This window comes from Mesoplodon mirus (assembly GCF_964341445.2).
Source record: "Mesoplodon mirus genome assembly, chromosome: 15".
In the NCBI taxonomy this organism is placed as follows: Eukaryota; Metazoa; Chordata; class Mammalia; order Artiodactyla; family Ziphiidae; genus Mesoplodon; species Mesoplodon mirus.
In genome coordinates, this window is record NC_138991.1 from 43,025,068 (window position 1) to 43,047,231 (window position 22,164).

Here is a 22,164-nt window from a genome sequence, read left to right on the forward strand (position 1 = left end):
AGCCTTGGTCCGGGAAGCTCCCACATGCTGTGGAGCAACTAAGCCTGTGTGCCACAACTACTGAAGCCCACATGCCTAGAGCCAGTGCTCCGCAACAAGAGAAGCCACCGCAATGAGAAGCTCACACACCGCAACAAAGAGTAGCCCCTGCTCACCGCAATTAAAGAAAGCCCGCAGGCAGCAATGAAGACCCAACACACACAAAAATAAGTAAATATAATTTTTTAAATGTTTTAAAAAATGAGGCTTATTAATCTATGTTGTTGAGCAATATTCAAAAAATATGTCAAGTGTAAAATAGTGAAGTGCAAAGCAGTGTGGTTAGTATGCTCCCATTTGGGCCGAATTACACATAAGTGCTCAAATTCCTATAGAATATTTCTAGAAAGATAATCAAGAACTGATTCTGGACTATAAATTCCAACTACCAGGGACTTCTGCATTTATAAGCCAAAACAAAGCCAAAGGTCAGAGTGAACCAGATCCTTCTTTCTATGCTGTTATCTGTAGACTTGGGGGCCACCAAGTTGGCAGCCTTAGGAAGTGCCCAATGTGCCACTGCCAGTAATGGGGACTAGGCAGCAGTTGGCTGTAGCCCAGGACTGGTATACCAGGTAGCACCTGGAGCAGAAGTACTAGGTATCCCCTTGGTGTCAGGGGCCTCACTCAGTGTTGTCATGCCCAGGCCCTCATTCCTGTTCGCCACAGCAGAACAAGGGGGCCACATGGCAACAGCAGGGACCAGTGTCATGGCTGCAGAAAGAGGGCACCAGTTTGACCAAGGACACTCACTGCCCATAACCATATCCAGAGCAGGAAAGAAACAGACACCGGACTGGGGGATTGAAAGCAGGGGAACTTTTGTTTACTACTGACTTGATTTTTGGCTTTGAGCAAGATGACTTATCTTGGGGTTTGGGGAGACACCTTTTAAAAATCGGTGTAAAGATACCATATACACTAATCAACAGATATCCCTGGGTAGCTATCTACAATGAAGGATGAAGTGGGTCCCCTGGATGTTCAGAACAGATCCACAACTCCTGCTCCCTTTCTGGGCCCAGACAACACACCCATCCCTTGGTCCCTCTTCTCTGACACCCCCCGTATCCCATACCCTAGTTCCTGCTCCCTGAGGACTCAGTCTGACTTTCAAAAAATTAATAGCATTATTAAAATATAATTCATATACCATACAATTAACCTGTCTGAAGTGTACAATTCAGTGTTTTTTTGGTATATTCACAGGGTAACGCAACCATCACAGTCTAATCTTAGAATATTTTCATACCCTCAAAAGAAACTCCATACCCATTAGCTGTCACTTCCTATTGATCCAAGCCCCTCCCCCCACCAACCCATTTCCCGCAGCCCTAGTCAAATGCTAAACTACTTCCAGTCTCTATAGGTTTGCCTATTGTGGACATTTCATGTAAATGGAGTCCTACAATATGTGGTCTTTTGTGACGGATTTTTTACTTGGCATAATGTTCTCAAGGCTCATCCTTGTTGTAGTTTGATCAATTCTTCATTCTTTTTTATTGTCAAATAATATTGCATTGTATGGATATGCTACCTTTATTTATCCTTTCATCAGCCGATGGACATTTGGGTCTCCATTTTTTGTCTATTGTGAGTAATGCTGCTGTGAACATTCATGTACAAGCTTTTTTTTTTTTAATGAACTAAGTGAGCCTGTCTTTTTTTTAAATACATTTACTTATTTTATTTTATTATTTTTGGCTACACTGGGTCTTCGTTGCTGCGCGCGGGCTCTCTCTAGTTGTGGCGAGCGGGGACTACTCTTCGTTGCAGTGCACGGGCTTCTCATTGCGGTGGCTTCTCTTTGTTGTGGCGCACAGGCTCTAGGTGCGCAGGCTTCAGTAGTTGTGGAACGCGGGCTCAGTAGTTGTGGCTTGCGGGCTCAGTAGTTGTGGCGCACGGGCTTAGTTGCTCCGTGGCATGTGGGATCTTCCCGGACCAGGGATCAAACCCATGTCCCCTGCATTGGCAGGTGGATTCTTAACCACTACACCACCAGGGAAGTACCTGTACTTTTGTGTGGACATATTTTTCAATTCTCTGTGTATATATCTAGGAGTGGAATTGCTGGGTCATATGGTAACTCTATGTTTAAACATTTGAGCAACTGTCAGACTGTTTTCCAAAGTGGCTGCACCATTTTACATTCCCAACAGGGTATGAATGTTCCAGTTTCTCCACATCTTCACCAACAGTTGTTATTATCTGTCTTTTTTATTACAGCCATCCTAGTAGGTGTAAATTTGTTGTCTTGATTTACATTTCCCTGGTGGCAAATGATGTTGAGGATCTTTTCATGGGCTTATTGGCCATTTGTATATCGTCTTTGGATAAATATCTATTCAAGTCCTTTGCCCATTATTATTTTTTTTAATTTGGCTGCACTGGGTCTTAGTTGCGGCATGCAGGATCTTTTAGTTGCAGCATGCAAACTCTTAGCTGTGGCATGTGGGATCTAGTTCCCTGACCAGGGATCAAACCCGGGCCCCCTGCATTGGGAGCACCAAGTCTTAGCCACTGGACCACCAGGGAAGTCCCCCTTTGCCCATTTAAATTGGATTGATTCTGTTGAGTGGTAAGACTTATGTATTCTAGATACAAGTTCCTTATGATTTGCAAAAATTCCCTCCCGTTGTGTGGGTTGTCTTTTTACTTTCTTGATGGTGCCCTTTAAAGTGCAAACATTTTTAATTTTGATGATGTCTTATTTGTCTATTTTTGTCTATTTTTGCTTGTGCTTTGAGAGCTATATCTAATAACCCATTTCCTAATACAAGGTAATGAAGATTTATGCCTATGTTTTCATCCAAGAGTTTTATAAACATTTACAAAGTTTATAATTTAGTTATAAACGTAGAAGTTTAAAATGCATAAAAGTTTTTTTTAAAGTAAACTATGTTTTTATAGCTAAAAGCTCTTATATTTAGATTTTTGATCCATTTTGAGTTAATTTTGTATATGGTTTGAGGTAAGGGTCCAACTTCATTCTTCTGCATGTGGATATCCAATTGTCCCAACTCCATTTATTGAAAAGGCTATTTTTTTCTCCACTGAATTGTCTTGACTTCATTGTTGAAAATAAACTAACTGTAAATATAAGGGTTTATTTCCAGACTCTCAATTTTATTCCCTGGGTATATATCTTTCTTTATGCCAGTATCACATTGTTTTGCTTACTGTAGCTTGGTAGTAAAATTTTAAATCAGGACCTGTGAGTCTTCCAACTTGTTCTTCTATTTCAAGATTAGTTTTGTTTTTCTACCTCCCTTGCATTTCCATATGAATTTTAGGATCAGCTTGTCAACTTTTGCAAAAAAGAGAAAGAAAAGGAAGCTGTCTGGGATTCTGATAGGGATTGCATTGGCTCCGTAGATCAATTTGAGGAGTACTGTCATCTTGACAATATTAAATCTTCTGACCCATGAACATGGGGTGTTTTTAAATTTATTTAGATTTTAATTTCTTTCAACAGTGTTTTATAGTGTTCAGTGTATAAATCTTACATTTCTTTTGTTAAATTTATATAGAAGTATTTTATTCCTTTTGTTGCTATTGTAAATGGAATTGTTTTCTTTCCTTTTTGGATTGTTCATTGCTAGTGATGAGAAATACAATAGATTTTTGTATTGTTCTTGTTTTCTGCAACCTTGCTGAACCAGTTTACTAGCTCTAATATTTGTGTGTGTGTGTATTCCTAAGGATTTTCTATATACAAGATCATGTCATCTGTAAAATGAGATTGTTTACTTCTTCTTTTCCAGTCTGGATGCCATTTATTTCTTTTTATTGCTTACAGTGTTAAATAGAAGTAATGGGAGAAGACATCCTGATCTGAGGGGGAAAACATCCAGTCTTTCATCATTTAAATATGAGGTTAGCTGTGACTTTTTCACAGATGCCCTTTGATAATTAGCAAGTTAAGGAAGTTCCCTCTTATTCCTAGTTTCTTAAGCTTTTTTAAAAAAATCAAAGTTGTTGGGCTTCCCTGGTGGCACAATGGTTAAGAATCTGCCTGCCAATGCAGGGTACACGGGTTCAAGCTCTGGTCCGGGAAGATCCCAAATGCTGCAGAGCAACTAAGACCATGTGCCACAACTACTGAGTCTGCATGCCACAACTACTGAAGCCTGAACGCCTAGAGCCCATGCTCCTCAACAAGGGAAGCCACCGCAATAAGAAGCCCGTGCACCACAACGAAGAGTAGCCCCGGCTCACTGCAACCAGAGAAAAGCATTTGCGCAGCAATGAAGACCCAATGCAGCCAAAAATAAAATTAATTAATTAAAAAAAAAAAGAAAATCAAAGTTGTTGAATTTTGTCAAATGTATTTTCTGTGTCTATTGAGATGATCACAGGGTTTTTGTTCTTTATTCTACTAATATTCTTTATTACATTAATTGATTTTCAGATGTTAAACCAACCTTGCATTCTTGAGATAAATCCCACTTATATGATCATTTTTATAAATTGCTGAATTTTGTTTGCTAGTATTTTGTTGAGGATTTTTACATCTATATTCATAAGAAATAGTGATCTGAAGTTTTCCTTTCTTGTGATGTCTTTGTCCCGTTTTGTTATCTGGATAATTCCCAGACAATCTGACTTTTGGCCCTCACTTTTCTTCTGCCCCAACTTCCTTTAATTCCCTGGCTCTCTGCCAGGACTGTCCCAGGTAGTGAAAGCATCTTAGGAATGCAAAATCATAGGCCCCGCTGCTGGGGCAATAGCTGGCATCACTCCTTAGTCTGTACTTTGGACTTCAGTCATGATCCCCTCCCCAGCTGAATGTCTGCATAAACTGGGACCCCTCGCAGGAGAAAACTCCAGAACCGGGGCTGAGGCAGAGGTAACGGAAGACAGCAGGCTTTGTAGATGGGGCTGTCATTCTAGATTCAACCAAGGAGATTTGGAGACTTGTTCTCAATTACTTATGCACAGCCCACTCTCAACTAAAATCCCTCTCCCTGGATCCTGCTTTCCATTCAAGTCCTATCCCAGCTCTGACCTCATCTCTTACCTACTTCTTACACTCAGCAGGCTCCAGCCATGCTGGCCTTCTGTTTATTTTCTTCCCAGTCTTGGGACCTTTGCACTTGCTCCTTCCTGGGGATGGAACCCGTAATCCTAGATTTGCCCATGATGCTCTTTCTGTTCAAGTCTCAGCTCAAATCTTACTGTTTCTACTGCTGCATAATAAATGACCACAAACTTTACATCTTAAAAAGAACGTCCATTTCTTTTTTTTTTTTTTTTTTTTTTTTTCTTTTTGCGGTATGCGGGCCTCTCACTGCTGTGGCCTCTCCCGTTGCGGAGCACAGGCTCCGGACGCGCAGGCTCCGGACGCGCAGGCTCAGCGGCCATGGCTCACGGGCCCAGCCGCTCCGCGGCATATGGGATCCTCCCAGACCGGGGCACGAACCCGTATCCCCTGCATCGGCAGGCGGACTCTCAACCACTGCGCCACCAGGGAGGCCCTGAACGTCCATTTCTTATCTTATGGTTCTATAGATCAGAAGTCCAGGCTGACTCAGCTGGGTCCTCTACTTAGTGTCTCATGAGGCTGAAGTCAAGGTCTTGGCCAGTGTGAGCTTTTATCTGGAGGCCCTGGCATAGAATCCACTTCCAGCCTCACCTGGGTTATTAACAGAATTCAGTTCCATTTGGCTGTAGGAATGAGGTCCCTGTTTCTTTGTTGGCTGTCAGCCAGTGGTTGTTCTCAGTTTCTAGAGGCCATCTACATTCCCTGGCTAGGGGGCCCTCCCTCCTCAAGGTCAGCAATGGCACATTGAGTCCTCCTGCTTCAAATTTCTCTGACTTCTGTCTTCCTCTTCTGTAGCTAGCTGGAGCTTTTCAGCTTTTAAGAGCTCATATGATTACATTTGGCCCACATGAATAATTCAGGACAATCTCCCCATCTTAAGGTCAACTGATTAGTAAACTTAATTACATCTGCAAAGCCCTTTTTCTCATGTTAGGTACATATTCATAGAGATTAGGGCATGGAATCTTTGGGGGCCATTATTCTCCTTACCACAGTTCACTTTCTAGCCCTCAAAGATTCATGTCTGTCCCCCACACAAAATACACTCACTTCCTCCCGAGGTCCCTAAAAGTCTCATCCCATTACAGCATCAAGTCAGAGTAAAAAAAAAAAAAAAAAAAAAAAAAAAAAATCTCATAATAAATCTCATCAAACCAAAAGTCCCAAGTCTCATTATCTAAATTAGATGCAGATGAGGCTCTGGGTATAATCCATCCTGGAGCACAATTCCTCCCATTTGTGGACCTATGAAACTAAAGAAACAAGTCATGTACTCCAACATGCAATGCTGAGACATGCATAGGGTAATAGTTATAGACATTCTGGTTCAAAAAGGGAAGAAATGGAAGGTAAAAAGGAGTCACTGATCCAAAGCAATTTCAAAAGCCAGCTGGGCAAATTTCTTTAGGTGTCCAGGCCTATAAGTAACCCTCCAGGGCTCTGCTCTGCCTTATGAGCTCTCAGTTCTGCCCTTTGGATTAATCACCTCCCTTAAGAAACCATTCCTATCTTTTAGAACAGCCGTCTCCAACCCCTTGTAATTTTTTGTCACAACACACTGTTTAATTTTTTAATAATACATGTCCTGGTTTTGGGATGTCTTAGCTATTTCTTTACTTGTCATCTCTACTAAAATATAAACTCCATGAAAGCAGAGACCTTGTCTGAATTTTCACCTCTATTTCTCCAGCACCCGCCATAATGCCTGGTGCGTAAGTCTTGCTCAATAAATATTTTGTGAATAAATGAAAGAATCAGTTAAATGTGGATTGGAGTGGTGTGGTATGCTGAACAATGGCCCCCTAAATATGTCCACATCCTAATCCCTGGAACCTGAGAATGTTACTTGACATGGTAAAAGGGACTTTGCCAATGTGATTAAGGATGGTGAAATGGTAGATTATACTGGAGTATCTGGATAGGCCTAAGGTAATCACAAGGGTCCTTATAAGAGGGAGACAGGAAGGTCAGAGTGGGAGAAGGTGATATGATAGAAGCCAAGATTGGAATGATGTGCTTTGCAATGGAGGATAAGGCCACTAGCTAAGGAATGCAGGCGTCAGTTAGAAACTGAAAAAGGTAAGCAAATGGTTCCTCCAGAAGGAGCTAGCCCGGCCAACTCCTTGACTTTAGCCCAGTGAAACTAATTTTGGATTTCTGACCTCCAGAACTATAAAAGAATAAATGTATGTTGTTTTAAGCCACTAAGTTTATGGTAAGTTGTGCCAGGAGTAATAAGAAACTCAAGTTCCATTGCCTAAAGCAAACCATAGCTGATGTCAGTGGAGTGGGGATATATAATCTTTTCATATGGAGGGGCCCCACAGGGAAGGCCAATGAGTTTTTGAACAGTTGTAAAATCTTCCCCCGTCTGCCCTCTTTGTCACAAATACTGTCTTTTGTGTTTCCTCCACATGCAAAATAAATGCATCCCCATCTCAAGGCAGACCACCCAAATGACCTATCTAATCATGGCATCAGGCTCAAATCCAGGACCTCTGATAGTCTCTGTATCAGGTCCAGATGTGGCATCTCTTGATCCAGAGACCTATGACCCAAAGTAAATAAACAGATAAACAGATAACTAGATAGATAAATAACTAGATAAGTAGATAAATAGATCAATCAATCAATCACAAGTTATCTCTGTCCCCTCCACCACATCCAACATATGAAGTGGAACAGGGACAGGATAATAGCAGTAAACACCCTCATTCAGAAGGAAAAATGCGAGACAGAAGTTACTGGTCTATGATAATTCTAAAAATCCTGCTGGGCAGATGTTGAAAAGGACCCCCTCCTTCCCCTGGGAGTGGGACTGCTTCCTGGGACTAGTTCCCTAGTTCATTCTTATCCATGTCCTTGGCTCTGCCTTTTTTGGTTTGTTTGTTTGTTTATTTGGCTGCACCAGGTCTTAGTTGGGTCTTAGTTGCTGCATGCGGGATCTTCAGTTGTGGCATGCGAGATCTTTAGTTGCAGCATGTGGGATCTAGTTCCCTGACCAGGGATCGAACCCAGGCCCCTGCATTGGGAGTGCAGAGTCTTAACCGCTGGACCACGAGGGAAGTTCTGGCTCTGCCCTTATAATGGCCCATCCGTTTCCATTTATTCTCCTTGGCCACGCTTTTTTTTTTTTTTTTTTTGCGGCACTCCGGCCTCTCACTGTTGTGGCCTCTCCCGTTGCGGAGCACAGGCTCCGGACGCACAGGCTCAGCGGCCATGGCTCACGGGCCTAGCCGCTCCATGGCATGTGGGATCTTCCCGGACCGGGGCATGAACCCGTGTCCCCTGCATTGGCAGGTGGACTCTCAACCACTACGCCACCAGAGAAGCCCCAGACATGCCTCTTTTTCGACTTAGTTGTAGGCAAATGGAGAGTTACACTCTTTTTTTTTTTTTTTTTTTGAGAGTTACACTCTTAATCTCTTTTCCCTGAATCACCTTGTATAACTGAAAGGATTTACTGGGAACCACTTCGACCAAGTCAGAGGTTTTTACATAAGGCATGAGAGCCATACACTTGATATGGCCCTTGCCACAAAGATGAGTTTGTTTTTTTACAATAAATGTATTTATTTATTCTATTTTTGGCTGCGCTGGGTCTTCGTTACTGCGCATGGGCTTTCTCTAGTTGCGGCGAGTGGGGGCTACTTTTCCTTGCAGTGCGCGGGCTTCTCATTGAGGTGGCTTCTCTTGTTGTGAAGCACAGGCTCTAGGCATGCAGGCTTCGGTAGTTGTGGCTCATGGGCTCTAGAGTGCAGGCTCAGTAGTTGTGGCACACAGGCTTCGTTGCTCCACGGCATGTGGGATCTGCCCCAACCAGGGCTCAAACCTGTGTCCCCTGCATTGGCAGGTGGATTCATAACCACTGCACCACCAGGGAAGTCCCACAAAGATGAATTTTAATAAAACTTTGTGCCTTAATGGCCTTGTCAAGTTGTATCTTTCACTGGTTAAAAATTTGGATCACTTGCCTGGAGTTTCTATATTCTCTTCCATTTCTGCTTAAAAACTGGCCAATTATATTCTGAGTCATTTCTTTCTTACAGTAACTTGTCAAATGCACCCAATAGCAACCAAGGCATGCTACTAATATTCTCTTTCCCCAGTTTTTTGCCTAAAGCTCTAAACTCAGTGGGACATTATTTATACTTAGTTCTATTTCCAGCTTACAGTTTAAAAAGATGCTTCACCACTGCATAACACACATCACCATCTTTCCAGCTTCCAATGGTAGTTTCCTCACCAGCCACTGTCCAGCTCCAAAGCCAATGACACACAATTCAGGTTTATTTTTTATTGTAGCAACACCCCACTGCTGGGTAATAATTCTGTAACAGTTGAAACGACTGTTGATGTGGTAACAACCAACCTCAAAATATCAGTGGCTCACAGCAAGAGAAGTTTCTCATTTACATTACGCATCATTTTACAGGTGGGCTACAGCTCAGCTTCATGTCCTGTTAATTCTGGGTTCCAGGCTGAAGAAGTCTTGATATGGCAACTGACAGTTTCATGGCCGAGGAAAAAGAGAAGGGAAGCTCTCAGAATACTCATTAGTGCTTAAAGCTTCTATTTGGAAGTGGTACTTTGCATTTCTACTCACATTCCACTGGCCATAGCCAAGCCCATTGTAAGTGGGGCATGAATGTATAATCCTCCTAATGTGAGGGGCCCAGTAGGAAGGACAGCATATATTTGGAACAATAATCTACCACAGGGCTGTACCAGAAACTGATATCAATCACTGAACTCGTCCATTCTTGCTTCATATGCACTCTGCTGCAGCGTTTTGTACCACATAACGCCTCTCATACATCTTGGTCAAGGGTAAAATCTTGACTCAAGGTAGACGATTCATAGGTAGGTCAATGTAGCCTGACCTAGACCAGTCAGGTTCCTTTTCTTAAGAATCTGAACCATGAAATATTCAGGTTAGGGAGTAAGTGGAGAGGGCTGCAGGTGAAAGGTTGTGATGCAACATGATTTGGAAAAGCCACAACTAACACAGGCCATGTTCCCTGAAAGCTGGGCTGACAGCAGCCAAGCCAGGATTTCAGTGCAAAACCTGCCCTTAGCCCCTCACTCAGGTCGGTTTCCCACAGGGAAGGGGTATACGCAAGGGAGCCTGTGAAACCTCCAGTGCACTTGTCTGCTAAGTCTGCTCCAAACTTGCCACTCACCTGTTCAAAAACCTTCTATAGGTCCCCACAGCCCACAGAAAAAGTTCAAATTGTTGAGCCCGGCATCTGAGCCCTCGCTTGGCCATCTAGCTAACTCTTCCAGGAGGTTCTGGACGGCATCCTGGGTGAGAGGGTAAGCAGCCTTTCAGGGTGGCGCTGTCCAGCACGGCCAAGCGGAAGACACACGCTGCACGTGGACACCCAGCTGTGTAGATGTGGCAGTCTCCGCGTCGGTTTGACAGTCTCTACCAGATTCCAGTAGGTACCATGGGTCGTGCAGTTTGATTCTGAAGGCAGAAAAATGGGGGATTGGACAAAGGAGACCAAAAGGACAGAATTCTGCTGAAGAAGCAGGCCGCAAGGGGAAGAGATGGAGAATGGAGAATCAGGGAAGCGCAGAGGCCCCGCGTCCAAATCAATCTTCCCCTGGGGCAGGATCCATCCGGCTCCGCAGTTTCCCCATTGGGTGGGCATCCAGAGTGTTCGCACGCTTCTGAAAATGAGGGGTTCCTTCCTGTAGGCGTCTAGAGTTTCTTCTGTACACAGGATACAGGATCTCAGGCAGGACGAAGGCGTGGGTAACCTCCCAGACTCGGCCAGCCGCAAGTCCGGGCAGCGGGAGAGCGACCCGGCCACGCCTTCTCGCGTGAGGTTCTGACTCCCTACGCACGCACGCCAGTCTCTCACTGGCCAGCTGCCTTCCGTCTCCTTTGGCGTTTTGATCATGCCCCTTGAGCTCTGTGATCCAATCGCTTTTGGGTGCGACTGAGGACTCCCTCTGAGGCCCCGCCCACATCAGCGTCCTCTAATTGCTGTTTAATACCCGGTGCTCGCTTCTTCAGGACGCCCTACGGACCAATCCTGATGCTCTTCAGGAACAACATTTAGGTCCGCTAGTCAGTCATTTTCCAAGTAGCGACCGGGCTACCCTTCAGCCACACCCTGTACACTCGGGGCCAAGTGTACCCTCGGATCTGGCGCAGGCACAGAGCAACCGCCATTCTAGGGCCACAGGGAGGCGCTGCAGGCGGGCGCCCAGCCGCGGATGGAGGCTGAGCGGTCCTGTCCCACGTCACTGCGGCCCAATCCCGCCCTCCGACCCCTCCCCCATCCCGGGTCCAGGGGCGGGTCTGAGTCTGCACCAACGACCACACAGCTAGCCCTTCATCGCTCGCGTCGCCCCGGCACCCACATGTGCACCCCATACTTGGTGGCCGAAGTGAGCGGTACTGCAACCAGACGGGCTGGGCTACAGGAGCAGCAGCGGTGACCTGTGGGATCGAAAGTGCGATGGGACAGGGCGGCTGGAACCCAGCTCCCAGACCTTGGTCAGGATCAGGCACCTCCCTGTTTTTACCAGGCTTCGGAGCCAGAAGCCCTGAAACTAGGTGTCTGGGGACAGGCGCCACACCCAGCTGCAGAAACTAGGCATGGGACTTGGAACTCTTAGACATTTAGAGTGGAAGCCTGGAGCTCAGGTGAGTCATGGAAACCCTGGGGTCAGGCTCCTCTGCCTCCTCTACCCGCTTCAGCCACAAGACCCCTGAGAAACAAGGTGAGCTGATGCAGTGCCTGGCTCTCTAACCTGAACTCATATAAGGGGCAATGCCTTTTTCTGGGCACAGGGCCTGGCCTGTTGAACCTTTGCCTGGCAACCTCTTCACTGATTCTTCCCATAACCGGCCCCTCCTCACTTGCCACGCCACTCAAATATCACGCCCTCTGAGACAGGCCCTTCCGAGTCCACTATATTCAAAGTAACAGGCTCAATTACTTTTTCACAGTGCCTCTTCTTCTTGGCCTCAGGAATGCCCATAGATCACACACACACACACACACACATACACACATCCCACCTGTGTCCCAGCCTGGCCTGGCTCAGCCTCACTCCTTTGGGGTTAGGTACTCACAGCCAGATGTGGGTGTTACCCCCTCCCGGCCCCACTCATTCTCATGGGAGAGTAGAAGGGCACTGCCAGCCTGGTGTGCTCACAGCACCTATGACAGTCTGATCTGAGCCTGCCTGGGCTGGGCCTGTCCCCAAGGGTGGCCAGGAGGTGGGAGGCTGGTTACCTGGGGGCCCTGGACCAGCCTTTTCAGGAACACACATGCACAGGGGAATCTCCAAGCTTTTTTTTTTTTTTTTTTTTTTTTTTAATTTCTTACAAAACCACATGTCCCAGCCAGACAGGACAGTGCAGGCCCGCCCCCAGGCACTGTGGCTTGAGGAGGGAGGCCCCCATGGATGAGGGGCTGCCGACCCCAGAAGGACCGTCTGCCCCTCTGCACAAGGCCAGTGTGAGGAAGGGGTCTGGCTGGAGGCTCTGTCCTGCCCACCCCCAGCTGCTGGGAGAGAAGGTAGACCCGGGGTCCCTGGTGCTCTTAGTGCCTGCAAGGGAAGGAGGGCAGAAGAGGGTCTGAGAGGAGGAGGAAAGGCTGGGGTCAGGGATGGGGCAGGCCAGGGGGCAGGCCCACAGTATCTCACCGAGAATATGCAGCGCTATCAAACCAACGTGGAGACGCTAATGATGACCACCAGAATGAGGACAGTGATGGACAAACAGATGGCAATAAAGACTTTCTTCTGTGGGAGAGGAGTGGGGGTCAGGGAAACTCAGGAGGGGAGGGAGGGCCACCCAGGGTGGGGGTGGGGGGAGGCTGACCTTCCGCGCCTTCTTCTGGTTCTCCAGGGCCATCTTGACATGTTCCTGCCCACGTTCCACATAGTCTGCTGAGCTCAGAATGTTCTTCTCAATTCTGTTGATCGTCTCCCCCTGCTCGGAAGAGGGGGCGGTTCAGGCAGGTAGGAATGACTGGGGGTGGAGGGCCCAGCAGCTCCTCAGTCTGCCCAGCCCAACCACAAATGACTGAAGGACATTCCTGGCAGAAAACACTGCACTAACAAAGATGTGGAGGCAGGACCACATCTGACCAAAGTCCACCCTCCTGCAGGTGGCTTCGAGGCCCCCTTCCACCATGTGGTCCCTTCTGTCCTGCTCCCTCGCCCCGTACAACCTCTACTCGCAGTGCTGGCTGGGAGCTGAGTGCCTTACATGGCTCCTATCTTTTCACACAGGGTGAACTTTTGTCCCCTCACAAGTCTGTCTGAAGTCACGTGTTCTTTAGGCCTGTCTCCCTGCTGCTGTGAAGCTCTCCCTATCCTGGTACTCCTACCGAGTGAAAGCTCTTCCCCATGACTCCCAGCTGCGAAAGAGCATTGGGTCAGCTCCTCCAGGACAGGGCTGGAAGCTCCCCTTATCCTGAGATAAGGGCCGGGGGAAGAATACCACCTCCCACTCCATCCTTGTACAGACTTTAGGAGGCAGGCCCTCTAGGGGGCAGCTGTGGACCTCTCAGAAGTATGAGGGTAGATTCTGTTGGTGGAGGAGAAGCCAGGGTTGGGGCCATACCTGGGGTGGGCTCAAGTTTGAGGGATGGGGTACAATGTATAGAGGAGTGGCCATCCAAGTAGCTGTTCAGGAGGACGCAATCTGGGGGCACAGCTAAGGATAGAAATAAAGGCCAGCCTGGGGGCTTGGCCCAGTCTGGAGGGGAACAAAAGCCCCAGGGAGAGAGGCTAAGGGTGGAGGTGGGCTGACAGGCACAACACGGTCTCACGTATAGGGGCTGAATCAAGCCTGGCCAGCTGCCTGGGGTGCCCACCTGCATCTCCACTTCAGTAGCCAGAAAAGTGAAAATCTCATGAAGTTCACGGATACTGCGCTCAAGCTGCTGGATCTCACTGTGCCGGGCCGAGATCTCATTTAGGGCCTGTCGAGTCACCTGTGTGTCCTTCAGTATCTGGAGAGTGGACAGGAGTGAAGGGACAAGTCACAGGGAAACCAGCAGCAGGTTCAGAATTTCCTGTTCAGCTTTGGGGAGCCCTCAGGCCTAGAACTGGGGCCAGGCCCCTGATGAGTGGTTCCAGGCAGGCTAATTCGTGCCCTTCTGGGCCTCAGGATTCCCTCCATGAAAAAGGGCCAGGACTCAGAGAGGACGGGCAGCCTGGCAGAGGGAGGCTGGCTGCGGCCACTCACATTGGACACAAACACCTCGCTCTGCCCGCTGTCCAGCATCTGCTCCAGCTCCTCGTCAGACACCATTCCAGCATTTGCTGTGAAGGAAAAGGCCAGGCTCAGAGCTGGTCAGGTCACCTGACCCTGTGGACCAGACGCCGCAACTCACTGATCTTCAGCTGCCTCCGAATCCGCTCCACATTCTTCTCCCGGTATTCGGACTGCATTGAGTTGCACTTGTTGATGAGCTCCACGAATTGCTGGGACAGGACGCCGTGCTAAGGATGGAGAATAGAAGCTGGGTACTCCTGGGAGGATCCCTGCCCGGTCTGGGCTTCAGCGTCCCCGTGGGTACAGTGAGCAAAGAGCATGACCTCATAGGTGCCTGCTGCCTTGACCACCTTGAAAGGCTCCCCCAGTTTCTCAAAGTAAAAGCCAAAGCCCTTACCAGGACCTGCAAGGCCCTATATGACCCGCCCCTTCCCCCATTGCCCCTCTGACCTTACCTCCGGACACTGTTCCCTCACCCCTTCCCTCCAACCACAGTGGGCTCTTTACTCCTCCCTGAGCAGAGCACAGCCCCACCTCAGGCCTTTACACTTGCGTGCCTTCGGCCTGGAATGCTCAGGGTCCACAAAGGCCTTTAGTCTTTGTTACAATGTCACCTTCTAAGTGAAGTTTTCTCCACCTTATTGCAACCTGCCTTTTCCCGATGTTCTCATTCCCTCTCCTGCTCTTTTCCCTTAATACTTCCTATGTTCTAAAATAATTTACTCATTTATTATGGTGATTGTCTCTCCGCACTGGAATGTAAGCTCTGTGAGGATAGGGATCTTTGGTTCACGGCTGTATCCCAAACAGCTGAAAAAGGGTCTGGCACACAGTAGACCTTCAACAAATATTTGTGGAATGCTTGTTGAACACCAGCCTCACTGCTTAGACTAGAGGTGTGCTGGGATGCCCAGGGGTCATAGCGATTGCCCAGATTTTTACAGGCCCACCTGGGCCGTCAGCCTCTTACACCAATGACTACCACAAGCCACCCCCCCCCCGAAAGGCCCTCTCTCCTTGTCCATTTCGCTGATATCTAAAATCTGCTCATTCCTTGGAGTTCCTTCCTCAAAGACACATCTGCTCTCCTGGCTTCAGCTGTACCCTTTCAAGATGTCCAAACTGTTCCATCTTCAATCTGGGGTCTTTGCTGAGCTCTGGGCCCACCTACTTCAACTCTGATCTCCAAGAACTCCAAACCATGCCCCACTGGGCATTCAGAGGAGGCTGCTCAGACCACCTCAAATCTCCTTACAGGGCTTCCCTGGTGGCGCAGTGGTTGAGAGTCCGCCTGCTGATGCAGGGGACACGGGTTCGTGCCCCGGTCCGGGAAGATCCCACATGCCGCGGAGCGGCTAGGCCCATGAGCCATGGCCACTGAGCCTGTGTGTCCGGAGCCTGTGCTCCGCAACAGGAGAGGCCACAACAGTGAGAAGCCCGCATACCGCAAAAAAAAAAAAAAAAAATCTCCTTACAAAGCTGTTGATTCAGTGACCTTCCACCCCAGGGAAGTTCCTCTTCCTGACTTCTTGAATTCTGTCCCTGGGGCAGAGGATGTCCCTGTCACATGGGCAGGGAACCTCCCAGCCATTTGACTGCACCCTCTTCTTCCCTGGGTAGAGCCATTAGCTACCAAGTCCTACCTGAATAATGCCTTTGTCATCTATTCAAGCTTAACTCCCCATCTTGGCTTCTAGAAAGTATCTCCTACAGCCGAGCCCAGATCATGTCTAGGGACTCAGCAACTTCCCACTGAATGGAGGAGAAGAGGGCAGGGATATAATGGACTGGAAGTCATGAGACCTGGGTTGTTGACCTTGGGTGAATCCTATTCCTCTCTGAGTCTCAGTTTCCCCATTTGGAAAATCATCTGGTTGGACTTGATGATCCCTAAGGGCCCTTCCTTCTTACATCTGCCATCTAATGATCTATAAAACACTAGCTGAAATTTCCTAGTTCTGGGAATAATGAACCCACCTGGGTTTTTCTCATTCTTGTGTTGACCGAGTTATAGTTCTCATCAGCTTCCTCCTTCTGGGGCTCTATGGCTGTGGAAAGACACAAGAGTATTGGTAGAGCAGGGGAGTTTGACCTGTGGCTTCTGAAATTCGTTTGGGGACTAGGACCCCAGCCACCCAGCCATACAATAGAGAGGTGATTATGGCCATAGGATGTTTTTTTGGAAATAAAATTTATCATAAAGTGACTAATTCTGAGTCTCTGACAGGCAAAAGTATATTTTTCTTTGCAATAAATACATCGGAGAATTCCCACAGGCATGCAGAGGCCTCCTAACAAAACCCCCATCTGCCTGCCCAAAGAATGCACACTGGGCAGCAAGAATTGTAGAAGTACAGCTGATCCTTGCACAACTGCGTGGGTCCACTTATACTTGGATATTTAGAAAATAAATGCATGCTACAGAACTACATGATCCACAGTTAGTTGAATCCACCCATGCAGGACCTGGGATATGGAGGGTGGACCATACAGTTATATGCATATTATGACTTGGGGGGTGGGGTGGCAACGCTAACCTCTGCCTCGGTCAAGGGTCAAATGTAAATGGTTTCATTATAAATAAGGGAACCTGAGAGGCAGGCATATGCTGTGGAAAGAACTTTGGACTGGAAGTCAGGAGACGGAGATTCTAGACGTAGGCCTGCTGTGTGACCTGGATATATATCACTGGCCTCTCTGGGCCACACACTCCCCAGATATACCAGGAGCTGGGCAGGATCAGAGGAAAGAATCTGAGGTCCTAGGAGCTCACCCTTCAGCTGTGCGCGGATATCCCTCCCCAGCTGTTTGATCTCGTCGCGCAGGTTCTGCAAGTCCTGCTTCATGCCTGAACAAGAGAAAGCCATGATGCCCAAACAGCAGCCCCTACCTCAACAAATCTCCCTGCCCACCACCTGCGTGGAACTACAATCCCCACAATCCCTCGGGCTGAGCATGCGTTCTACACCCAGGGTTTGACTCACTCTCCTCGGGAAGGGGCGTGGCCAGAATGGTGACCTGCTGCTTCTCCAACTCTCGGACTTTATTTTCTAGCTTGACAATAGTTTGCCGAATTGTCCGAACCTGGGGAGGATGACCGAGAGGGCTGAAGGAGATATGGGAGTACTCCAGGCCGCTATGTTCCTCGAGTCCTCCAGCTCCCTCGTGAATCCAGGCCGAGACCCCAGCCTCTTACCTTCTGGAAGAATTCATCGTCCGGGCTCCCCAGCCGTGCAGTGCCCGGGTGTACCACCAGCGCGACTCCCTCCTTGTCTTCATCGTCCGAGCTGTCATCCCCCTGCCAGGGCCGGGGTCACTGGCATCACTTCCTTGCTATTGCTCTCGCCCAGCACGACTCACAGACTTCCGGGTCTTTTCTTCCTAGCCCACAGCCACCCCTCCCTGCCCCGAAGACCAGGAGTCCTGCATTCCAGCCAGACCCCATCCCGTCCGCCCGTCCCCAACCCTGCTGCGCCGACTTCTCACCTGCCTCAGCTCGTGGGTCCTGTCCCGCATGGCGGCCCGAGCTCCCTCTCCCCGGCGCCGGAGCCCGGCGGGCCTCAAGATTCTAAGTTTGGAACTCCCGTATCCCACTCACACTCTGACACTCCCCTCCGCCCTCACCCTGCGGACCCCAAAACTGCCCCCCACGAGCCGCCAGAGGCTCTTTGCCTGGCACCATCCACAGTCAAGGGGAAGGAGCCGACCTCGGGGACCCCCAAGTTTCCACAGGTTGGAATTCCCTTTTCTTCCCCCCCCTCCCGCTCCAGTAGCCTCGGCCCCGCCCCCTCTGGGATGACTGGAGCATGCGCACGGGATCTCGTCCCTTCCCCACCCGAGGGAAAGGCGGAGGTCGGAAGCAGCAGGGCCCCGAACGGAAGCAAAATTGCCAGGACGTGAGAACCCGCCCACTTCGCCGGAACTCTCGCATCTTCAAACGGAAATCTACTTGCCAAAAGGGGTGAGAATGCGTCACTGGTATGTAATCTGAGAGGCCCCTCATCTCACATCACCCCACGGTGCACCCCTCCTCGCGTCACGTGACCGGCCCGGTCCCAGCCTCTCGGACCACAGAACGTGACGCTTCGACTGTCACATGTCTCGGCTCTGTCAACTCCGTCTCTGGAACACCTATCTCCCCACGACGTCCTCGGCACCCCGGTGCCCAAGTTACCTCCCTTCAGCCCCCACGCGGCGGGGAGGGGGCGCAGACTATCCCCAGAGGCAGTGGGTGGTAGGACCCTGGCTGAATTCGGCTTTATTTCTTTTGGGTCCGGGCGTGTTGGGCAGACGACTTAGAATTTGGAGCTGTCAACATGATGAGACCTTGAAATTCAGAAAAGGAAAAGATCCAGCATCAGAGAGTTGCAGGGTTTTGTAGGCAGAGCATCTGGGGGTGGGAAGTGACCTCACCCGAGGCAGAAATCTCTTCTCCCGCATACTCCTGGCACAGCTTCTGACAGGTGGGCGGCTGGCGCCCGGCTTGAACGCTGCAGTCCTGCTGCACTCACCACCTTCTGAGCAGCGACACCATTTCAGGGCAGCTCAGGCTGAGAAAAGAGTCTATTATATTGAGCAGCATGTCACTTAGACCGCCCCCCCCAGAACCCCACCTTCCACCGGAGTCTACCCTCTGGAGTCCACAAAAAAACTCCACATTATAGTGGCCTGTGAGCTCTTGAGGTGAGGGCATGACTGTAGGGTTCTCACCAGAATCCCAGCACCTAGTTCAATACCCAGCACATAGTGGACCCTCAGTAAATATTTGTGGACAGAATCTTAGACTTTCAACTGAAGATGAAGCTTATGGTTCCCTAGTGTTCTCTTTTAGGCCTCAGGCTGTCACGGTGACACTTCCCTAACCCTAGCCCTGTAGACATTCATTCATTCAGTGGATATTTATTGGGAATTTACTATGGGCCAGACACTGTTCTAGGGCTGGAGATACATGAGGGCGTAACAGACAAGAATGCCTTGCACTTTTGGAAGCTACATTCTATAGGAGGAGGCCCCAAGGCCACTGAGTGAGTCTCAGCATAGCCAGAATGAATATTAGTTCTCCTGGATCCCAGGGTTCTTTCCAGGGAGCTTATATGAAGGTCAAGCAAGGGGAGGAAGGGTCCCTCTCTATTATGGCCTAGTAAGGAAATCTACATTTTTTTTTTTTTTTGGCCATGCCGTGCAGCATGCAGGATCTTAGTTCCCAGGGATCGAACCCATGCCCTCTGCAGTGGAAGCCAGGGAAGTCCCAAGGAAACCTAGATTTCTGTGACTGAGTTGCTGTGGACTTCTGGAAAGTCACTTCTTATCTCAGGGCCTTGATCTCCCATCTCTACAATGGGTGGCAATAGGGGGATGGGGAGATAGTCTTTATGGGTATTCCCTGCTCTAAAGTTCAATGATAGTGAAACTGGCAAGTGCTGTATCATTCTATGTGAGGGGCTTTGATCCTTCTCCTCTTCCCTTTAGAATTCGGCTCATCTGGGGTTGGGGATGAAGGAGTGAAGATGGTGCTGCTCTGATCAACCCACAGCGGGAATGAAGGGTTAGAGGCTTAAATGAAGGGTTCAGGAGGCCAAGCCCTGCCCGCGGAGTTCCCTGGAAATCATGAGGAAGAATTGCTCTGCTCTTGGGTCTTTCCTGTTGGCCTCTGCCTCCCTGCCCCACTCCTTTCTTTCCCTCTGTCTCTGTCCCTAGTCTCTCTCTGTCTCTCTGAGTGGTACGGTGGACGGGCTTTTGGACATCTGACCTTTAATCCTGTCTTAAATAATTCATTGCTCCTCCGTGGGCCTTAATTTCTCCATTTGACAACTTGGTCTGGTCATTTCTGTTTTGCCTAAGGTAAGAATTGAGGAATATCAGGTGAGGTAAGGAAGGATATGAAAGAGTCTTGCAAAAGCCCCCCTCTGTGGGCTTTTACTACTGTGGATTCCAGGTCTCTCTGGGCCCACCAGTCCCACCTGCCTCTCTGTTTCTCAGCCTTTTGATGACTTGCCTTCTTGGTTCCAGCTATGATCTGGATTTGTTGGTGCCTTTGTTAAATTTCCCAGGATTATGATAGTCATTATTTTACTTGTGGTCTCTGGATGGGATCACAGGGCTATGGGATGGTGACTTAAGGTCATACATAGGAGGCTGGGCTCAAAGCCCCATGGAGTGGTGTGTGGAGGAGCTGGGGACCAGAGGCCATCTAGAGGGAATGGCTCTGGGGATGGAGCTTTCCAGAGCTGAGCCCGTATCTCTCATGGTTTCATGGTTTCAAGGTCCTTTTTGACTCCTCTCAGGCCCTCTGAGCAGCCTTGAAGGGTGCATTAACTATATTGGGCCTCGAATGTGTGGGTGTTGGGGGGTATTTTCCTTTCAGTCTGTGTGAAGGTCAAACCCTACTTGATCTTTTTTTTTTTTTTTTTTTTTTTGGCTTGCGGGCTCTTCGTTGTGGTGCACGGGCTTCTCTAGTTGTGGCGCTTGGGCTCTAGAGCGCGTGGGGTCAGTAGTTGCAGCGTGCAGGCTTCTCTCTACTTGCAGTGCACAGGCTTAGTTGTCCCACAGCATGTGGGATCTTAGTTTCCCCACCAGGGATTGAACCCACATCCCCTGCATTGGAAGGTGGATCCTTAACTGCTGGACCACCAGGGAAGTCTCAAACCCTACTTGATCTTGATGCTCGGCAGCTTGTCCTGTCCCCTCCATCTGCAGGTCCATCTACCAACAGTGGAACCAGATGACCTGGGTTGGAATCCCAGCTCATTCACTTGCTGTATAACTCTGTAAGGCAAGTTACTTAACCTCTCTATGTTAACTCAGTTTCCTTATTTTAAAAATGGGGAAAAAAAAAGAAAAATGAGAACCATAACAGTACCAATCTCATAGGGTTGCCATAAGGATTCAATGAAATGATATATGTGTAAAGTGAAAGAACAGTATCTGGTATTAGGTGCTAGCTAAGTGTTTTCTGCTGTTATATGACAGTGATGATCACGATTGTCACGCTGATGATGTCATCAGTCCCAGTGTCTCTGCCAGGGTTTCCACGCTGCTGCTCGTCTTCCTTCCCCTTTCCATCTCCTGAGCCCCACTGTGCGCCAGATCCTAGGCTACCTGTCTTGCCAACTCCTGCCCATCTCTCGTGTCTCCACTTGGATCTGACACACCATATATTTTGCTAATTTATTTTATATATTGTCTGCCTTCACCCTTCCTCTCCACCCTACTAGAATTTAAGCTCCATGAGGACAGGGATTTTCACCTGCATTACTCACTGCCGTGTCCCCATTGCCTACAACAGTGCCTGGCACATAGTAGCTGGTCAATAAGTATTCACGAAGGAATTAAATTATTTCTTTTTAATTTAATAGTTACCTAGCATTCACTATGTGCCAGGTACCAATACTAGTACTTTATAAATATTTGCTCATTTCATCCTCATATCAATTCTATGAGAAAGTACTATTATTTTACAGAGTCCTCATTTTACAGGGGAGGAAACTGAGGCACAGAGATGTTAAGTAATTTGCCCAAAGTTACACACTAGTAAATGCAAGGGCCAGTATTTGGAACCAGACAGGAAGCTACAGACTCTATGCCCTTTTTAAAAAAATTGTTAATTATTTTGTTTATTTATGGCTGCTTTGGGTCTTCATTGCTGCACAGGCTTCTCAGTGCAGTGGCTTTTCTTGTTGCAGAGCATGGGCTCTAGGCGCGTGGGCTTCAGTAGTTGTGACACGCAGGCTCAGTAGTTGTGGTGCATGGGCTTAGTTGCCCCACAGCATGTGGGATCTTCCCGGACCAGGGCTCGAACCCGTGTCCCCTGCATTGGCAGGCAGATTCTAAA

General features: G+C 48.5%; 1 protein-coding gene across 4 annotated transcripts; it reads right to left on the bottom strand.

The window, feature by feature from the left end:
• Window positions 1-9,365: 9,365 nt before the first annotated feature.
• STX4 (syntaxin 4) lies at window positions 9,366-18,109 on the bottom strand. Of its 4 annotated transcripts, none has more exons than XR_014296051.1 (11): window positions 17,820-18,109; window positions 17,530-17,631; window positions 17,318-17,417; window positions 17,107-17,181; window positions 16,311-16,381; window positions 14,452-14,560; window positions 14,304-14,380; window positions 13,930-14,067; window positions 12,930-13,040; window positions 10,267-11,537; window positions 9,366-9,587 (listed from the first exon to the last, which is right to left on the bottom strand). XR_014296051.1 is itself a non-coding variant. In XM_082644392.1 (11 exons), the coding sequence occupies exons 1-10, from the start codon at window positions 17,847-17,849 to the stop codon at window positions 12,770-12,772; spliced, it is 894 nt and encodes a 297-aa protein (XP_082500518.1). In that variant the 5' UTR covers window positions 17,850-18,105; the 3' UTR covers window positions 11,404-11,537; window positions 12,752-12,769. The 4 variants fall into 4 exon arrangements, 3 of the variants coding, with proteins under 3 accessions (XP_082500516.1, XP_082500518.1, XP_082500517.1); XM_082644392.1 differs by lacking the exon at window positions 9,366-9,587 and adding an exon at window positions 12,752-12,850 and having other exon boundaries at window positions 11,404-11,537; window positions 17,820-18,105; XM_082644391.1 differs by lacking the exons at window positions 9,366-9,587; window positions 10,267-11,537 and adding exons at window positions 12,210-12,655; window positions 12,752-12,850 and having other exon boundaries at window positions 17,820-18,104.
• Window positions 18,110-22,164: the final 4,055 nt, after the last annotated feature.